This window comes from Aquarana catesbeiana, linkage group LG03 (assembly GCF_042186555.1).
Source record: "Aquarana catesbeiana isolate 2022-GZ linkage group LG03, ASM4218655v1, whole genome shotgun sequence".
In the NCBI taxonomy this organism is placed as follows: Eukaryota; Metazoa; Chordata; class Amphibia; order Anura; family Ranidae; genus Aquarana; species Aquarana catesbeiana.
The window spans coordinates 645,999,048-646,015,711 of NC_133326.1; the positions used below are offsets into that span (position 1 = coordinate 645,999,048).

Here is a 16,664-nt window from a genome sequence, read left to right on the forward strand (position 1 = left end):
CATCAGGGGGTTTTGATTGAATTGCTCCCCTGGTTTCCAGTTTGAACCCTTCTGTAATCTTGCCACTGCATAACATTAAATGTTTATACCCCCTTCTCTTGAGAATGATAGCAAATATACGAAGTGCCATCTTTTTCTGGAAATTGGGTAGATGCAGCCCCTTGAAGAGTTGGTGCTCTATTCAGCTTACTGTTTTGTTAGAAATGACATTTCATTCTGAAAATGCTTGTTGCTACAAGGGAAAACGCTCTCTGGCTTTTCCTATAGCTGCTAAAATGGAAGCATACTTGTCAGGTCTTTGCCACATTGGGGTTGATTTTACTGAAGACAAATCGACACTGCACTTGCTGAGGATCTTATGTGCAAGCAAAAAAGCTTTTATATTTTCCTTGCATGCGCCCCCCCCCCCCCTTGGATCTACAGTGACTGCCCTTGTAGTGCACAGTGTATTTGCCTATTGTGAACCTCTAATGGAGTCAAAAATGGAGATCCATCATTGAGCATTATGTATAATGTAAAGGTGCTGCAGTTTCTCTGAGATGACTGACGCTTATCCTGTTCATTTAGCACCCTGTGGTCAGCTCTCTAGCTATGCAGGGCTCCTGTAGAGTCGGTGTAAGCTGTCTGCTTGTACAGGCTGTTGCATAATGACCAGCACAATCAATGAGCTACCTAGAGCGCTCAACAACTCCCTGGTAGTTACCGTATTTATCGGCGTATAACACGCACCCAAGTTTAGGAGGGAATTTTAAGGGAAAAACTTGCAAAACTTGCCCATCAATGCAGCCTTGTCCAGATTTAAATATGGCGCAGCTGAGATCGCAGGGACTGGGTGGAGCCGAGATCCGCTCAGTCACACCCAGTCCCACCCTATGATAGACATAACACAGGTCCAATGGCGTGACTGAGCGGAGCAGAGTACACTCGGCTATGTGTATTGTGGCGATCAGCGTATAACACGCACCTGTGATTTTCCCCCCTGATTTTAAGGGTGAAAAAGTGCGTGTTATACGCCGATAAATACGGTAACTGAGAACTACAAGCCCTCAGCCGCAAAGGCTGTTGGTACTAATTCTTTCAGAGTTCTATAATGATACCGATATGTGTGGGCTGAGCCCTGCATGGTCATGCTTTTGTCAAATGGTTGCAGCAGGTGCATGGAGATTCTCCCCCCCCCCCCCCCCCCCCCCCCCCGCTGCATGTTGAACATGTTACCAAAGGTGAAGTGATCCTTTATCCTTAAACCACATCCCCTTTGTCATAAAGCAAAAATGATGGCCGGGCAGTGGCTTTCCTGTTCTGACTGGATGTCCTGACATCCTTCAGAACATGCCACTCGGGCACACAGCGTGGTGATTAGTGCGGTGTCGATCGGACACACTGCATCGCTTATGAGGTAGGCTCTTTATCATGTGATCAGCTGTGTCCAATCACAGCTGATCGGTGTAACTAGAAAGTGGCAGTTATCCACATTCCTCTACTCATTTTAACAGCACCTGACTAGCGGAGAGCCAATAAGCGGTTTTCCTGGGGGATCTGCACTGATCACTGTAGCCCCATCAGTGTTGCATATTTGTGCCTTATAAATGCCCTCTGGGTGTCTGTTGTAGCCTCCATCAGTGAAGGAGAAAAATTACTTATTTACAAAATGTTATAACAAATGTATTTAGTTTTTCGCTGAACAAAAAAAAAACAGTGAATACCACCAAAACAAAGCTCTATCTGTCTCAAATGATCAAAATTTTGTTTGGGTACAGCGTTGTATGACCGCATTTGTCATTCAAAGCGTGACAGTCCTAAAAATTGGCCTGGGCAGAAAGGGGGTGAAAGTGCCCAGTATTGAAATGGTAACCAATCCAGGCATGTACACAGCTTCTGTTCTCAGTGTTGCTGTTGAGTTGGATGCCTTGTATGTTCTCTGCATCATGCACAGCTTAGCCATGTTGGATTGGCCTTTCACGATTCCATGCCAACAAACTTACAAAGTGGTTCCAGAATCGGACTGTTTACTTTCCCTGCATCAAAGTGATTGTAAAGGTTTGCATTTGTTATTTTAAAGTCATGCTTGCCTCCACTGTGCAGTTCGTTTTGTAGAGTGGCCCTGAACCTTGTCATCCGGGGTCCCCCGGTGGCTCTCGTGGCTCCCCCCCCCCCACCCCTGCATTGTATCTTCCCCTAGGAGAAGTGCGCTACAGAGTCCAGCTCTTGCGTCCATAGACACGAATGCCGGACTCGGCCTCGCACCCGTGTCATTGGATTTGATTGACAGCAGGAGCCAATGGCTCCCGCTTTCAATCTATCCAACCGAGAGCTGAGAACCCCGGGCAGAGGAAATGCATGTCTCTGCGTAAAATTCCAGGACTCAGGTAACTAAAACGGGGGCTGGTCACTGCCAGGTGTTTGTCACTTTAAGGCATATGATGCATTAAGATGAAAAACACAAGGGTTTACAACCCCTTTTAAAGTGATTGTAGTGTTTATCTTTCTATGCATTAAAGCCTGTGTGCAGCAGCCCCCTAATATTTACCTGAGGTCCCTCTAGATCCAGGGGTGTTGCAGGAGTGTCATTGGCTGAGACCACAGCATGGTGGTGTCAGCTAATGAGGGGGCTGGGCAGTGGCGTCATGCCTGAATGGACACCAGGAGCTGCAGCTCAGGTGCCGCATAGCAAGTTGCTTGCTGTGGGGGCGTTGAACAGGAGGGAGAGGGGCCAAGAGCCTAAGGGGGACTGGAGAGGAGGATCTGGGCTGCTCTGTGCAAAACTAATTCAGTGGGGTGGTTTTTGTTTTTTTTTTTTTGTATCGCAAGTTAAATATCCCACACCAATCCCCCCCCTTGCTAAAAAAAACAAAACCTGCCTCTTGCTGATCCATTGCTGTCTTGGCTGCAGCACCACTCTTGCCTCTGCGCAGGAGACACTGAGGACAGTGGGAGCCAATAGGTGCCTGCTGCTGTCAAATGCCTGTGAGGGAGAGGGTGTGGCTTAACCGCTTCAGCCTGAAAGATTTTACGCCCTTCCTGACCAGAGCACTTTTTTGCGATTCGGCACTGCAACGCTTTAACTGACAATTGCATGGCCGTGCGACATTATACCAAAACAAAATTGACTTTTTTTTTTCTTCCCACAAATGGCTTTCTTTTGGTGGGATTTGATCACCTGTTTTGCGCTATAAACAAAGACAATTTTGAAGAAAAGCAATATCTCTTTTTCTGTAATATCCCCCAAAAAATAAAGTTATGGGCAGTATGTATTCTATATATTTTTGGTAAAAATCGCAATGAGCTTATATTTGGTTTGTGCAAAAGTTATAGCATCTACAAAATAGGGGATCATTTTTATGGCATTTATATTTTTTTCATTAATGGCGGTGTTTGGCCATTTTTATCATGACTGCGACATGGCACACTGACACTTGAGACCATTGTCATACAGCGATCAGTGCTATAAAAATGCACTGATTACTGTGTAAATGACACTGGCAGGGAAGGGGTGGAGTGAGTAACTGTGGGAGGGTTGGGCTACCGTTGACATGACAGCAATCGCTGCTTCTTGTTTGCATCTCCCTGTTCTGTGGCTCCATGACACAATCGAGTCTGCGGTCATGCTGTACACAGCAGGCGCGTGCCTGCTAGCCCCGCCAATGAAAGCGGACTTGCAGGTATGCCCACCGCTGCCATTGTGCTGACTTATAGTGGCGTGCAGCAGTCGGCAAGTTGTTAATGACCATTTGTTGATGTCCACAGCCTGGTTCAGGAGTCTGCCCCATAGCACACAGCTTGCGAATGTGGTACCTGGAGGAAGGAGCAGACAGTGCTGCTAAGGGGGCTATCAAGTGGCAAGGGACCATGCTCTATCAAAAAACAAACTTTAGTGAAACTTTAAAGTTCCACTTTAAACGCTTCATGTTTTTAGCCAATGGAGCTGCCATCTTGGCCTTTGTTTGATCCTCAACTGCCAGGATGCTGCAGATGTCATTAGTTATGACACTGGTGGCTTAATGGTTTGACAGTTTAGTTCAGGGCACAGGCAAATGTGAGTTAGCATTCCAAATTGTTTGAAACTGTTAATGTTAAATTGATGGGTTTAGGTCTTGCGTTAGCATTTGGACAGTCTCCTTTTATACAGCAAGTTAATTGCACTGCTGTATACCTTTCAGACCTAAATACAAATTTTGTTCAGCAGATTGGTCCTGATGTGCATATAACCTTTTTGTCTCTATTTTACAGGTCAATTTTACAGCAATGGCGGTGGATCTGGCAATTCAGGTGGAGGCTCTGGATCTGGCTCTGGCTCAGGGGGCTATGGCTCTGGTGGTGGCGGCGGCTATGGCAATTACTATCAAGAAAGCTATACTGCACCAACTCCCCCTAAACCATTTGTAAAGAAGCCACCCCAACAGCAGCAACCACCGCAGCAACAGCAGGCCCCAGCCCAACAGCATTCGCAACAGTCCAAGCCTTCCTACAACCAGGGCTACCAGTCACACCAATCCCAGCAACAGCAGAGCTACAACCAAAACCAGTACAGTAACTACACACCACCACAGAAGCAGAAGGGAGGCTATAACCAGGGAAATCAAGGGGGCGGCAGCGGCTCTTATTCTTCTTACTCCAACACATACAACAGTGGGGCTTCGTCAGGTGAGACTGGAGTAGACAACAGTGGGGCTTCGTCAGGTGAGACTTGAGTAGACTGAGGTGTGGGTCTGACATTACCAGCCTTCTGCAGCTTCTAAATGGTTTGAATGCCTTACCAAAGGTTAATCCCTCTTAAAACTTGTAACATGTGATATCTGGTTCTGTTCATTGTAAACTCAACAGAACTTTTGTCTTCGTCAATCGACATCCCAAATCATTCAAAATGGGGAAACAAAGTTGGAGTTGCATTGCAGCCACCAGAAGCAGAATAACTCTTGGTTAAATGAACTACCTAAACCAATGGGGTTGCTCATTATCCTACAGATTCTGGATGCTCATGAGGGATCCACTTCATAGGAAAGTGGGTCTATGAGCTCTTCTGTGGCTGGAGGGTTGTCATGCCCAATGGGTGCCTCTTTTCTGAGAATTCAGATCTGCAAGCTTAAAGGTGACTTCTAAGCTCTATGGGCAGCAACTTCACCCTCATCCACTTTCTTTTCAGTTTTATAATGGCCCATATAAGCATGTGAAATTAATTTAAGCTTGGGCTTGGTAGTTGTACAATTTTGTAGCAGTTACATAATTACTTTGAAAACTGTTGCTAGAAATTTCCCAATGAGGTCTGGATACAGATGTTACTAGGCAATTTGACTTTCTAAACATTTAGATGGCTACAAAATCCGTAGCGATGACCATGGTGCACTGTGTAGCTGCATACAGAAGCAATTCTAATCGGCTACATTCTGCCAGGGAAAAAGTGGAGAGGTTGGTAATGAATATAAAGATACCATGGTGTTGTGGCCTTTGTGCCTCTGCTTCTCTGACAATTGCAAGTCTTGTGTGAAAGGTAATAGCAGCCACTTTTCTTTGCAGGATATAATGCTGGCGATGGATCAGGTGGTCGAGGTGGCAGTTCATACACACCAGCCAACACTGGTTACAGCTCTGGCACAAATACAAATTATGGTGGTGCCAACAATACCTCATACCAAGGTAAAAAAATTAACTGCCTGTTTTCATATTGTATTCAATTCTAAATTCTCTATGAAATTATCAAGTCAAATATTGAGTCTTGCTGTAGATTTGAGTACTTTCTCTTTAATCCCTTAGGCTACTCACAAACGGGCTACAATCAAGGTCCTGCACAAAACTACAATCAAGCTCCCCCCTCTTACCAGGCAGCTCAAGGAGGAACTGGCAATTATGGCAGAACTGCAGATCACAGCATGAATTACCAGTACAGATAGACTTTGTGCCCCAAAATTCCCCTTCGGTCTCCCCTCTTGTCCACCCTCCCCCTGTTCCAAGAGGGTCCCCAAACTTTACCACTTGATGGTTTTACAGCAGCTATGGGTAAAGGTCATTTGCCTTTCACCCCCCTGACATTGCAGTGCTTTTAGGTCATAACATTACCCCTCTCCCAGCGTGTGAAAATGTTTCATATTGGGTCCCAGTGTCGTATCTGTATCACCCTTTGCTATAGCAGAAGGCCTGTTGTGCATATTTTTTTATTTTTCCATAAAGACTTATGTTTTTTTTAAACTTCAGTTCTGTCAATTAAGTTCACTAGAAATTTGTGTCACTTCTATATTTGGGTCTTGTCATGACTTACAGCATTGTAGTGTAAGTTATTTGTCACAGATGTAACGGTCACATAAAAATCACTCTGCTTGTTGTGGTGCAGTGGAATGTTCTGATAAGACTTTGGTCCTGTTAGTCTTTGAACAGTGGGGTTAATTATCACAGTATCGGAGTGATCTGGGCTTGGCCCATAAACCATATTCTCCCTTGTTTTCTCTGCATCTTGGATGCATGCAAGGGGTAGATTTACCACAAATGGTTTTTCCTTTAGTTTTGGCCAGACTAAGACCATTTTTCTAAAGTCAGATTTTCAAACCTGCAGCTGTCAGTAACCACCTGACCAGGTGTTCAAGCAAGGTGTAATCTTTACAAGCTTTGCTTGATAACAAATTTTTTTTTTTTTTTTTGGTGTACACCTATTCCATATTTAGTCTAGATGCAGTGTTGCGTAAAAGGAAAGATTTGCAGCCACAAGGTTCCTTTTGGGTGGTACTGCATCAATGTATGCAACAGCCCATTTAAAGCCTCCTGTGTAATTTCATGGCAGTTGTCGGTTTTAAGTTCAAGACCAGTACATAGTCATCTACACCTGTTTTTTTCCTTGTTGAATGATTCTGTGAAGTGACTTAACAAGCTTTATGTAATTTTAATGCATTAGTGTTTGAGATTTGTTTCCTTTTTGCTATTTTGTTGTTTTTTAAGTGAAGATATTATTTTTAAGACAGTGGGTCGTGTCAAGGGTTTTTTTCAGTGTCTCGTTTCATTCAGGCAGTATCTGGAGTGAGCCGAAACATAGATAAATAAACATTTAAACAAAACATCTTGTCGTATTTGTAACATTTATTTGTAAGCCCTCATTTATACCCAGTGAGGTGACTGGCCTCAGATGATGATACGAATCCTCCTACAGAAGTTTTAGCTTTAATCTGCGGTTGTTTTTTTTTTTTTTTTTTTTTTTACTTCCATCCAGAGTGCAGCGTTTACACAGGATCTCTGTTCTGTAAAGCAGGGGACAGATACAGATGATTGTGCTGTGGAGGGGGTCTCTTAACACCAAAGGAACAGAGCTGGAGCTCCTCCCATCACCATTTTTTCTGTGTCCAGAAAACAGAAGTGACTTGTGCAGATAGCGGGAAGCAGCAGACAAATGACAGTGCTCTGGATTGAGACAAGTACACTAGAGGAATATGCATTTACAAAAAAAAAAAATATATCCCTCTCTAGCCGTCTTGTTCTTGCACTTATTCTTTTCTCTACTTTTTGTTACTCCCCTCCTTTCCTCTCCCTTTCATGTTTGCTTTATTTTTATTCCTTCTCGCAGTGCTGGTGGGGAGTTGGGATCAGCCAACTTAGGTGCTCTTGATCAAGGTCATCTGCTAATCTGAGCTGTAGTGGGGGCTTTTAATGGTAACTCTAATCACAGGCAATGTTACGGTCTCCAGCTCTGTGGTGTCTCGCAGCAATAGCACCTATGCCGAAATCAGGAGATGGGGTCTCCTCAGCCCCTCCCACTTCACATTCCTCACCAGTCAGCTGACTTCAGCCGGGCAGCCTCACAGGTTATCGGTGTGGCCGTTATAGGCACGGATCCCCAGTATAGCCTTTCAATAGCTGACAGCTGCTATCTTCCTCTCCCTCGTGTGGCTGTCAGCTGAGTTATTGAAAGTCTCCTATACAGGGGGATTGTGCATGTAACTGCCAGCACGATGTCCCCTGCGTCCTCCCCAGGTCTTCCTCTGGCTTCCGGTGTCTTCGTCCCAGATCTGTCAGGATGGCAAGCAGAGGAAGGAGCCAGTAAATGTAATCCGGTTCCTTTTTGTGAATGGACAGTCAGTGATCACTGACTGTCCATTCATAACAGAGTATCGTTAACTGTTTACGATGATTCAGTTTATAAATGGGGAGGAGCTGTTGTCTCCTGTCCAATTATCTTCAGTGCAGCTGAGAAAGGGACTGGGGAAGCTTGGGTCCTCAGTCTTTGTCAAAGGTCTGTTAAGACCGTTGATTGCGCACCAAAGCCCTCTGGGCTGAAAAATTAAAAAAAAAAAATTTAAAGGTTAGATTGTAGAAATGATTAAAAGTCCATCTCGTGCCCCCCAAAAAAAGTATTGGTGTAACCCTAGCTAAAAATATGCACTAGCTGTACTAATAATGGATTGGGAAGGGGTTAGCATCAGTGGCAATCAAAGGGTTATCTGCCTAGCCATTGGTTTACTATACTGTGTTTGGGGTGCTTTTATGACTTTGTTGGGACACAAACTATTCCTTCACACCTGTTAGAATGGTGATCTGGCTTGTTTACATTGGCTTTTTTTTTTTTTTTTTTTTTTTTTTTTTCCCCTTCAGCTAAACCTCCAGCCCCCCTTTATCATGACCTTCTCTGCTGGATTATCCTATGAACCACCAGTAACCTTTAAGTGTTCAAGGGGACATTCAACAAGTCCAGCTAAAAGATGCAATGCAGTGCTTCAGCTGGTCTGTTTAGGGCAGTGGTTCTCAACCCTGTTCTCGAGTACCTCCAACAGGCCATGTTTTGGGAATTTCTCTTATATAAAATAGCTGTTAAATACCAAGACATTGACTCTGATTTAAAGCACCTGTGCTAGATAAAGAAAAACCTGCAAACATGGCCTGTTGGGGGGGTACTTAAGGACAGGGTTGAGAACCACTGGTCTAGGGGACAGGAGCTACATTGGAGAAGAGATTCTTTGAGCTCTGCAGGCCCAGGGGTGGGTCACATCACAGAAGCGTGAGCCAGGAATGGTGGTGTGTGATGGCACTAACCTTCAGTTTGCCCTTCGCTGAGAGTTTACACAAGCCATACCTGGCACATGTCCTCAATTTGGTGGCGCGGCATGTCTTATACGGGTCCCCAGGTTTGCAAGACCTTAAGGCAGAGGCTGGAAGAGTCTAGCCAATTCAGGTAGTTATACACAGCCAGTGTTTGGCTGATTCAGTGGGACTTCTATCTGCCCCTAAACCACCTGGTTTTTGACATGACCACCAGGTGGAACTCAATTTTGGCAGTGCTTCACATGCAGCAGAGGGGCATCAACGAGTACATGTATGGCACAAGGACAGGCTCAGGGCAGCGCAGCTCCCCCAATGGCTGCTGATAAAGGGTAAAGTCAAGAGTTACATCAATCAGCGCAAAGAACAATAAATATATGTATATTGCTGTCCCGCCAACCACTGGAAAAGAGATTTCACAACACCAAGAAAAATAGAGTATAAATCAGTGTGTGCAAAGAGCAACATTGGATCAAAACAAAAAAAATTATATTACTAAAAGTCTCTTTAAATTCCTCCTGTGAAAAGTTCAACAGTGTTTTCCTTACATTGATTACAGGATATGTGTCAATCTATCAGATAAATTGCCTGCTCACCTCCATGCAAAAGATACTACTGAGGAAACATCACTTGGCGATACGCGTGTAGGGGAGGAGTAGAGCATATTGATGTGTATCCGATTCTCACCTGGAGAGGGGTTTTGTGTTATATGCTTGTTACATCTTTGATCTAGTAAGTGTTTCTGTATAGCAGGGTGAATCAATAAATTTATCTATACAGAACACACTATGGGGTTGATTTACTAAAGGCAAAACCACTGTGCACTTGGAAGTGCTGTAGATCTGAGGGGAAGCTCTGCTGATTTTATCATCCAATCATGTGCAAGCTAAAATTTTTTTTTTTTTAATTTTTCTTGCATGTTCCCCTCAGATCTGCAGCGACTGCACTTGCAGTGCAAAGTGGATTTGCCTTTAGTAAATAACCCCTTCTGTTTGCTTTACATATTATCTGATGAGAGTTGTAAGCATCAGATTATTCACTGCATACAACGTGAGATGAGGGTTGGAGAAACGCTCAAGCGATGTCCGTGTAGATGGTTATGGACCTAGTTCACCATCCGCTGAGCAAGCCCTCTGCTGACAGCTTGAATGGCCTCAAAATCTTGTGGTTCAGTTATGGACGTTCAGTGTTCGCCATTAAAGGAAATAAAACAGGCCTACCATAGTGTAATATATAAAGATAATACAATTTATTGAAAATGCCAAGTTGCCTCTTATATTAAAAAGTTAAAAATAAGCTTATCTGTATGTAGCCGTGTGTCAAACACACTCCTTTCAGCACTTCCCGTTTCTAAAACTACCGGCCAATCCCTATGCACGTTACCTCACAACACGTGACATCAGGGGAACCGGATTGGTTGTTGAGCCATTCTATTTATGTGTAGGAAGAGGAGGTGAATTAACAGACATTTTGTTTAAAATTGTCCTCATCATGGTGGCGGCCATTTTTTTTGGAAGGTGAAGATAAATTAAAATCTGGAACATTTTAAAATAAAGTTGGGTGAACTGAACTTTTATTATGAGAATCGTCGTCCTCATGGTGGTGGCCGTTTTGTAGGTAGGATTCTATATTAATGGCTATATTCTAAAGTGCATTAATAAACATTTTTGCCTAATTGACCTGATTTTGTGTGCCCCCCTCCACGGTCTGTTGTGTTTCTCTATGCCCCAAAATTGTAGATGTTTAGGGTCATTATTGTGTACTTGAGAAAAGTGTCTTGATTTACAGATAACCCTTCCCCCTCTACGGCTGATCAGCTAAAACTACAAACTAGAGTGGTGAACGGTCTTCACTTTGAAAAGGCGGAGAGGAAAATATTTTATTGCACACAAAGGGTGTATGAATGCGGGGAGCAGGCAGGACGTCTTCTTGCTTACCTAGCTCACATGGAACATAGACCTCCGACTGTGGTGTCCCTTCGGGACAGTGAGGACAGATTGATTTCTGACCCCGACAGAGTGGCTGGGGAGTTCCGCTCGTTTTTCGCAGCCCTATACTCCTCCACTCATAACACTAGCGAGGAGATTGAAAGGCTCTTGGCCGATATACACTTACCGACACTTACTCCAGCACAGGTAGAACTATTAGAAGCCCCCATCACTGAAGACAATATAATGGAGGCAATCTCTCACCTCAGTCCATCCAAGGCACCTGGGTCTGATGGCCTTCCATTAGAATTCTATACAACATACAATGAATCCATGATCCCCAGATTACACAAATTATTTTCGTATATTTTCAAGTCAGGCTCCCTGCCGAGATCCATGAGCGGGGCCTATATAGTACTTATACCCAAGCCGGATAAAAACTTAGAGCTCCCTGAATTGTACCGTCCCATATCGCTGCTCCAACTGGACATTAAAATTCTGGCCAAGATCCTGGCGATGCTCTTAAAGCTATCCTGTCTCTGATCCATCCGGATCAAACAGGGTTCATGCCCGCAAAAAATACAGAGTATAATCTTTGCAGATTGTATATTAACTTGCAAGCCGAGCACGACCAGGTGGGATCCAGAGTTGTGGTGTCCCTAGACGCCGCCAAAGCTTTTGACTCAGTAGAGTGGGATTACCTCTGGTCGTGCCTCACGCGTTTTGGCTTTGGACCCAATTTCATACGATGGATTAGACTTCTATACCAGAATCCCAGTGCCAGGGTGTTGGTCAATGGGCAGGTCTCTGAGGCCTTCCCTCTTGCCAGAGGGACGAGGCAGAGTTGCCCCCTGTCTCCCCTTTTATATGCTCTGGCAGTGGAGCCACTCGCATCATCATTGCGCTTTCACCCGGGGATTATGGAACTGAGGCGCGGAAATTTAGTGGAAACATTGAGCCTATATGCTGATGATATGCTGTTATATCTAGCGGATGCGGGCTCCTCTTTGTCAGCTGCTCTCCAGACAATACAAACATTTGGCACATATTCTGGGTTTAAAATAAATTGGGACAAATCTCAGATCCTTCCTGTGGATATAGGGGCCCCTAGCGAATCCCAGGCATCTTCCCCTCTCATCCGGGTTAGCTCTATGAAATATTTAGGTATAGTCATTACTCGCTATCCAGAAGACTTCATCCGACTAAATAAAGAACCAGTGATTGCCACCATTAAAATTAAAACTCAGACATGGGCTAAACTACCCCTGGGGGTCATGGGCCGGGTGAACCTAATAAAGATGGTAATTCTCCCTAAATTTCTTTGTGTTGTGGTATGCCCCTAGTTACCTTCCCCTCAGAATTTTTAAGTCCATCAAAGCTATCCTCAACTCTTTTGTATGGGGCAAAAATCGTCACAAACTGTCTTGGCAAATACTAAAAAATCCCACAGAGCTGGGAGGCACGGCACTCCCAGACTTTAACCTGTACTATCTTGCGGCACAGCTCTCCCACTTTTACTATATAGACAAGCATAACAAAGAAAGATATATGGCTCTTGTATGCTCCCCCCATGCCCGCCTATACACTCACCCTTTCCAAATTATCTTTAGAGAACCATCAGATCCTTGGATACTGGGCAGTCGTGGGGGGCTACTATACCACCATTGCAAAATCTGGGCAGTAGTGAGACATAGACTACAAACACCAGCAACACACACACACACCACTATGGGATAATCCTGGCTTGAGAGAACTACTATCGATACCAGACTATAATTTGTGGATCACACAAGGGGTAGTGTACCTGTCCCATGTTTATAATGGTGAGATTTTGAAATCATTCCAACAGCTAAAAGAAGAATTTAATCTTAGCAACTCCATGCACTTTCGTTACCTCCAGGTCCGTCATGCTCTCCAGACCCAATTCCATAATGCACCTCCTGAACTAGATCAATTAGAGGTCCTGTGCATATTAATAGGGCAAGACCATTTAAAGCTTACTTCTATATTTTATAATGCTCTCCTCCTCCCTACGGCGACAAAACTCGCTTACAAACTAAAAGATCGTTGGGTGGGGGGATGTGGGGGAGCTGGAGGACGATGAATGGGAAGATGCACTGGACACATGCAAAAAGGTCTCCACCAGGCTATCAGATAGGCTCACGCAACTTTACATAATACACAGATCTTATGTGACTCCACTACGTTTGTCCAGATACAAACCAGATTATCCGCCGACGTGCCCCAGATGTGACGACCCCTCGGGCTCCTTTTATCATCTACTCTGGTCGTGCCCGGCAATGCAGGGCTACTGGTCACAGATAGTAAAGTTTATTCACGACGAAATGGGATCTCCCCTGAAACTATGCCCTAAACAATGTTTGCTGAGAATTTTCCCGGACTCTGACTCTGATAAATATCATATTACATTCCTACAAGAGTCCCTGTTTATAGCTAGACTAATTATTGCAAGGAAGTTGTCGTGAATAATCAGTCAGAATAAGTTGTGCCTTTTTAAGGACAGGTTTCCTGCACAATAATTATCATTGAGTAATTTTTAACGAAGATATTTTTAAGATACAAAATCAATCTATATAACACCGTCTATGCTTGTGAAACTTATTCACGGAGACGTGTGGTCATACGAAATAGAAATTTATTGATAAACAAACACAAATAATCACATGAAATTAAGATACCGATTGCGTTACATGAACGTCTTGAAAATCAATAAAAACACTTGCAAAAATGGGCGTACCGTCCCTTTGACCTAATACCACCATGATAACTTCTCAGTAGAATCAATAACCTTGTGAACTTGACAATTAAACAGAACGTCTGTATTTCACACGTGCAACCGTTACTTTGCTGCAGGTAAGTAAGTGGTTAAAATTGTGAAATAAATTAGACGTTTGTTTTGTCAATAAATGTGGCAACTATGCAAAAAGAAAAATATAATGAAAAATTTGAATCTTTAGAGAAAAATCTACAAGGCGGTTATTGATTCGGGAGAATGATTATCAACTGTATAATATTCAATACATCAATATTTGAGAGAACATATCAATATTTGAGATAACATACAAGATAAAATCAACATGACATAATTACCCATTCCAGGATGGCTACAGTTCCTATTGGCTGGTTACCAGAGTTAAGATGGCTGCCGTAGTTTCAAAATGGATACTCTTAAAGAGGATTTACTTCTTGTGACCTCCGAGTTCTAAGTATTAGGTGTTTTTTTTTTTTTGAAAGCCTATGGCGTGCAAAACACACCCCAAAAACTTCACCCGGTGCATAAAAAATGTGCACACACATAAAGAGTGCTCACAAAAAAGTGCCACGGGTACACAAGACGTGCCAATTCCCTGATCCCCCGGGGCGTTAGGCTCCTGTGGGGACAAAGGTACTTACAATGGTCTATCTGGCGGAAACCAGACAGACCCCGTTCTCTGGAGGGCCTGCCGAGACAGGACCCACCCAAGTACTAGGTGGGGCTCCCCCGAAGGGAGACCCCATGAGAGAGGGCGAACTAAGCCAAAAGGCCATGTCCACCCCTTCCCAAGACGTTCAGGGCTGGCCCGAGGACCCGCATCCTTACTAATCAAACGTGTAAAGACAAGACGTGACAAACATAGGGTTTCAATCAAAAATAAATAAAAAGTGGGGGAAGGGATAGTGGAGAGGAGAGTGAAAAAGAAGTGGCCATTGTGTAACACAATGATTAGGTGTTGAGGAATCTTCATGAATGTAAAGATAAGTATTCGTGCATGAGTGTCAGTCTGGGAGTGTGTGTGTCTCCCAGTGTCCCCCCTCAGGGTGGATCCCTGAGCTCTCCTTCCTTTTCCTGTGTCCCTTTCTCCCATCTTACTTGCCTCTAAATACCATTTCACATAATAAGACCATAAAAATTATAATGGCTCTGCCCAAAAGGATGTGGCCACTTCCCATTGGGTTAGGAGACTTAATTATTAACCTCCTCTGGAAGTTTAGTGAGTTCAAATAATACCACCTTCAACCACCAGGTGTCTCACATGTGTTTTGAGTCCATCCTTTAAGTTAATACCTTCTATTTTCATAATGTGTATAATGGTAAGGATAGTATATACCTTTAAATATTCTGATAATCGGTCTAATGTAAAATACACTCAGTATAATCTTGATTAATCACTATTCCATAAACTGGTTACATATATATGTGTCTCTATAAATGTTTGTCTATAAAGACTGGTCTATCTAGGAAATACACACGTTGTTATATATTTCATCAATACTACATAAAAATGATTATCTATATGGATACCTGTATAACTTCTGGTATCTCCACTGAACATTTGTTTATCTAAGCATAGGCTACAATCTTATATAATTATAATCATGATTATATGTTTTTCCTAATACTAATTCGTTACTTAAAACACTTCTACTTATAAAATCACACTTTCATATACATTTTCTTCATAGCAAAGTTGTTGGGTCCGCAGATGCCAACATTATAATGTCTCTGTGACCTACAATGTCATAGATAGTTTGAAATGACTTATAAAAATCTTATAGATACTTTTAAGATATTTTTAACTGGCACAAAATTCAACTCTTTCTAACGTGTTGAGATGGACCTTGAACATTCCCACTGGGTGTTTAGAAATGACTTGTTTGTCTAAACCATCCTAAAAGTTCATACAATGAGTTTTGTTAGCCAAGGTGTTAGCTATTTAAACAGTCCATCACTTGAACACAATAAGTTTATACCAGGAGAGGTTATTTCTATGTGAGAATAGTCTGTATAATCTTGACTCCTATTTTCTTTTGTTTATTCACTAAGACCATGTAAATATCTCCTTGTTTTGTGACGAGAGCAGCTATTGTTCAATAGTTTTCCTCACAATACATGCTTGTAAAAGTCTTCAATATTTGAGGTAGTAGAAAGACTTGGTCAAACATGAGAACGTCAATTTTGTCCTAAAGGTCTCCAAGAGGGCCACAGTTCAATTATTTAACATCACAGTTTGTCTGCTTTTTGAGGCCTAAGCATCTCTCATGTTTCTGCCAGTAAATATAAAATATATTTCTTCATGAATTCACAACAAAGTGGATGAGGGCCCATGCACCTACAATACAGGAATGGATTACAGCTGTTAACAGTGTGTTACCATACAAGAAGGAGCTTTACATACATAGTGGCTGCCCATCGAAATATGGAAAGATATGGGATGTATGGCTAGAGAAAGCAGCAACCTGCAATGATGTAACTCAGGATATCCCGGTATAGTGAAAGATAGGTGATATCCTTGCAGGCAATATAACACAACAATGCACCAATGAGTATGAAAGGACTAAATAACTGATTATGAATACCCCCCTTATGTCTTGTACCCCGGAACTTATGATACAAACTTTTGCATAATTTTCCGCCTTGCACCATAATTTCCTGTCTTCCTGATGTCAATCTTAAATACGTGTTACTGCTTTTTTTGTTTTGACCTGTAAATGTGCACTTTTCTCAATAAAACCGAACTGCTTGTGAAAAAAAAAAAAAAAAATGTCTTGATACATTGGGGTTTATTTACTATAGCGCCAAAAAATTATCCTGCAGTACCAAAAAATAACAAAAAAGGCCAGAAAGACTTCAACTCTCAGAAAGTCCGCGCTAATGCAAATGGAAAGCAGCGCTATTGTGGCAATAATGCCTGTCAGATCACATATGCTGGAATAGTGGAAGTCAAT

At 42.9% G+C, this 16,664-nt stretch overlaps 1 protein-coding gene across 3 annotated transcripts in view; it reads left to right on the forward strand.

The window, feature by feature from the left end:
• The window catches only part of ILF3 (interleukin enhancer binding factor 3), a 32,011-nt gene extending 24,974 nt beyond the window's left edge, over window positions 1-7,037 (forward strand). For 2 of the 3 annotated variants that reach the window (XM_073622579.1, XM_073622580.1), the window contains exons 18-20: window positions 4,228-4,677; window positions 5,512-5,631; window positions 5,749-7,037. In XM_073622579.1, the coding sequence (XP_073478680.1) occupies window positions 4,228-4,677; window positions 5,512-5,631; window positions 5,749-5,885 (707 nt within the window). In that variant the 3' untranslated portion in view covers window positions 5,886-7,037. The remainder of the gene's footprint in view (window positions 1-4,227; window positions 4,678-5,511; window positions 5,632-5,748) is intronic. The other variant, XM_073622581.1, reaches the window with a different exon arrangement.
• The last annotated feature ends 9,627 nt before the right edge of the window (window positions 7,038-16,664 follow it).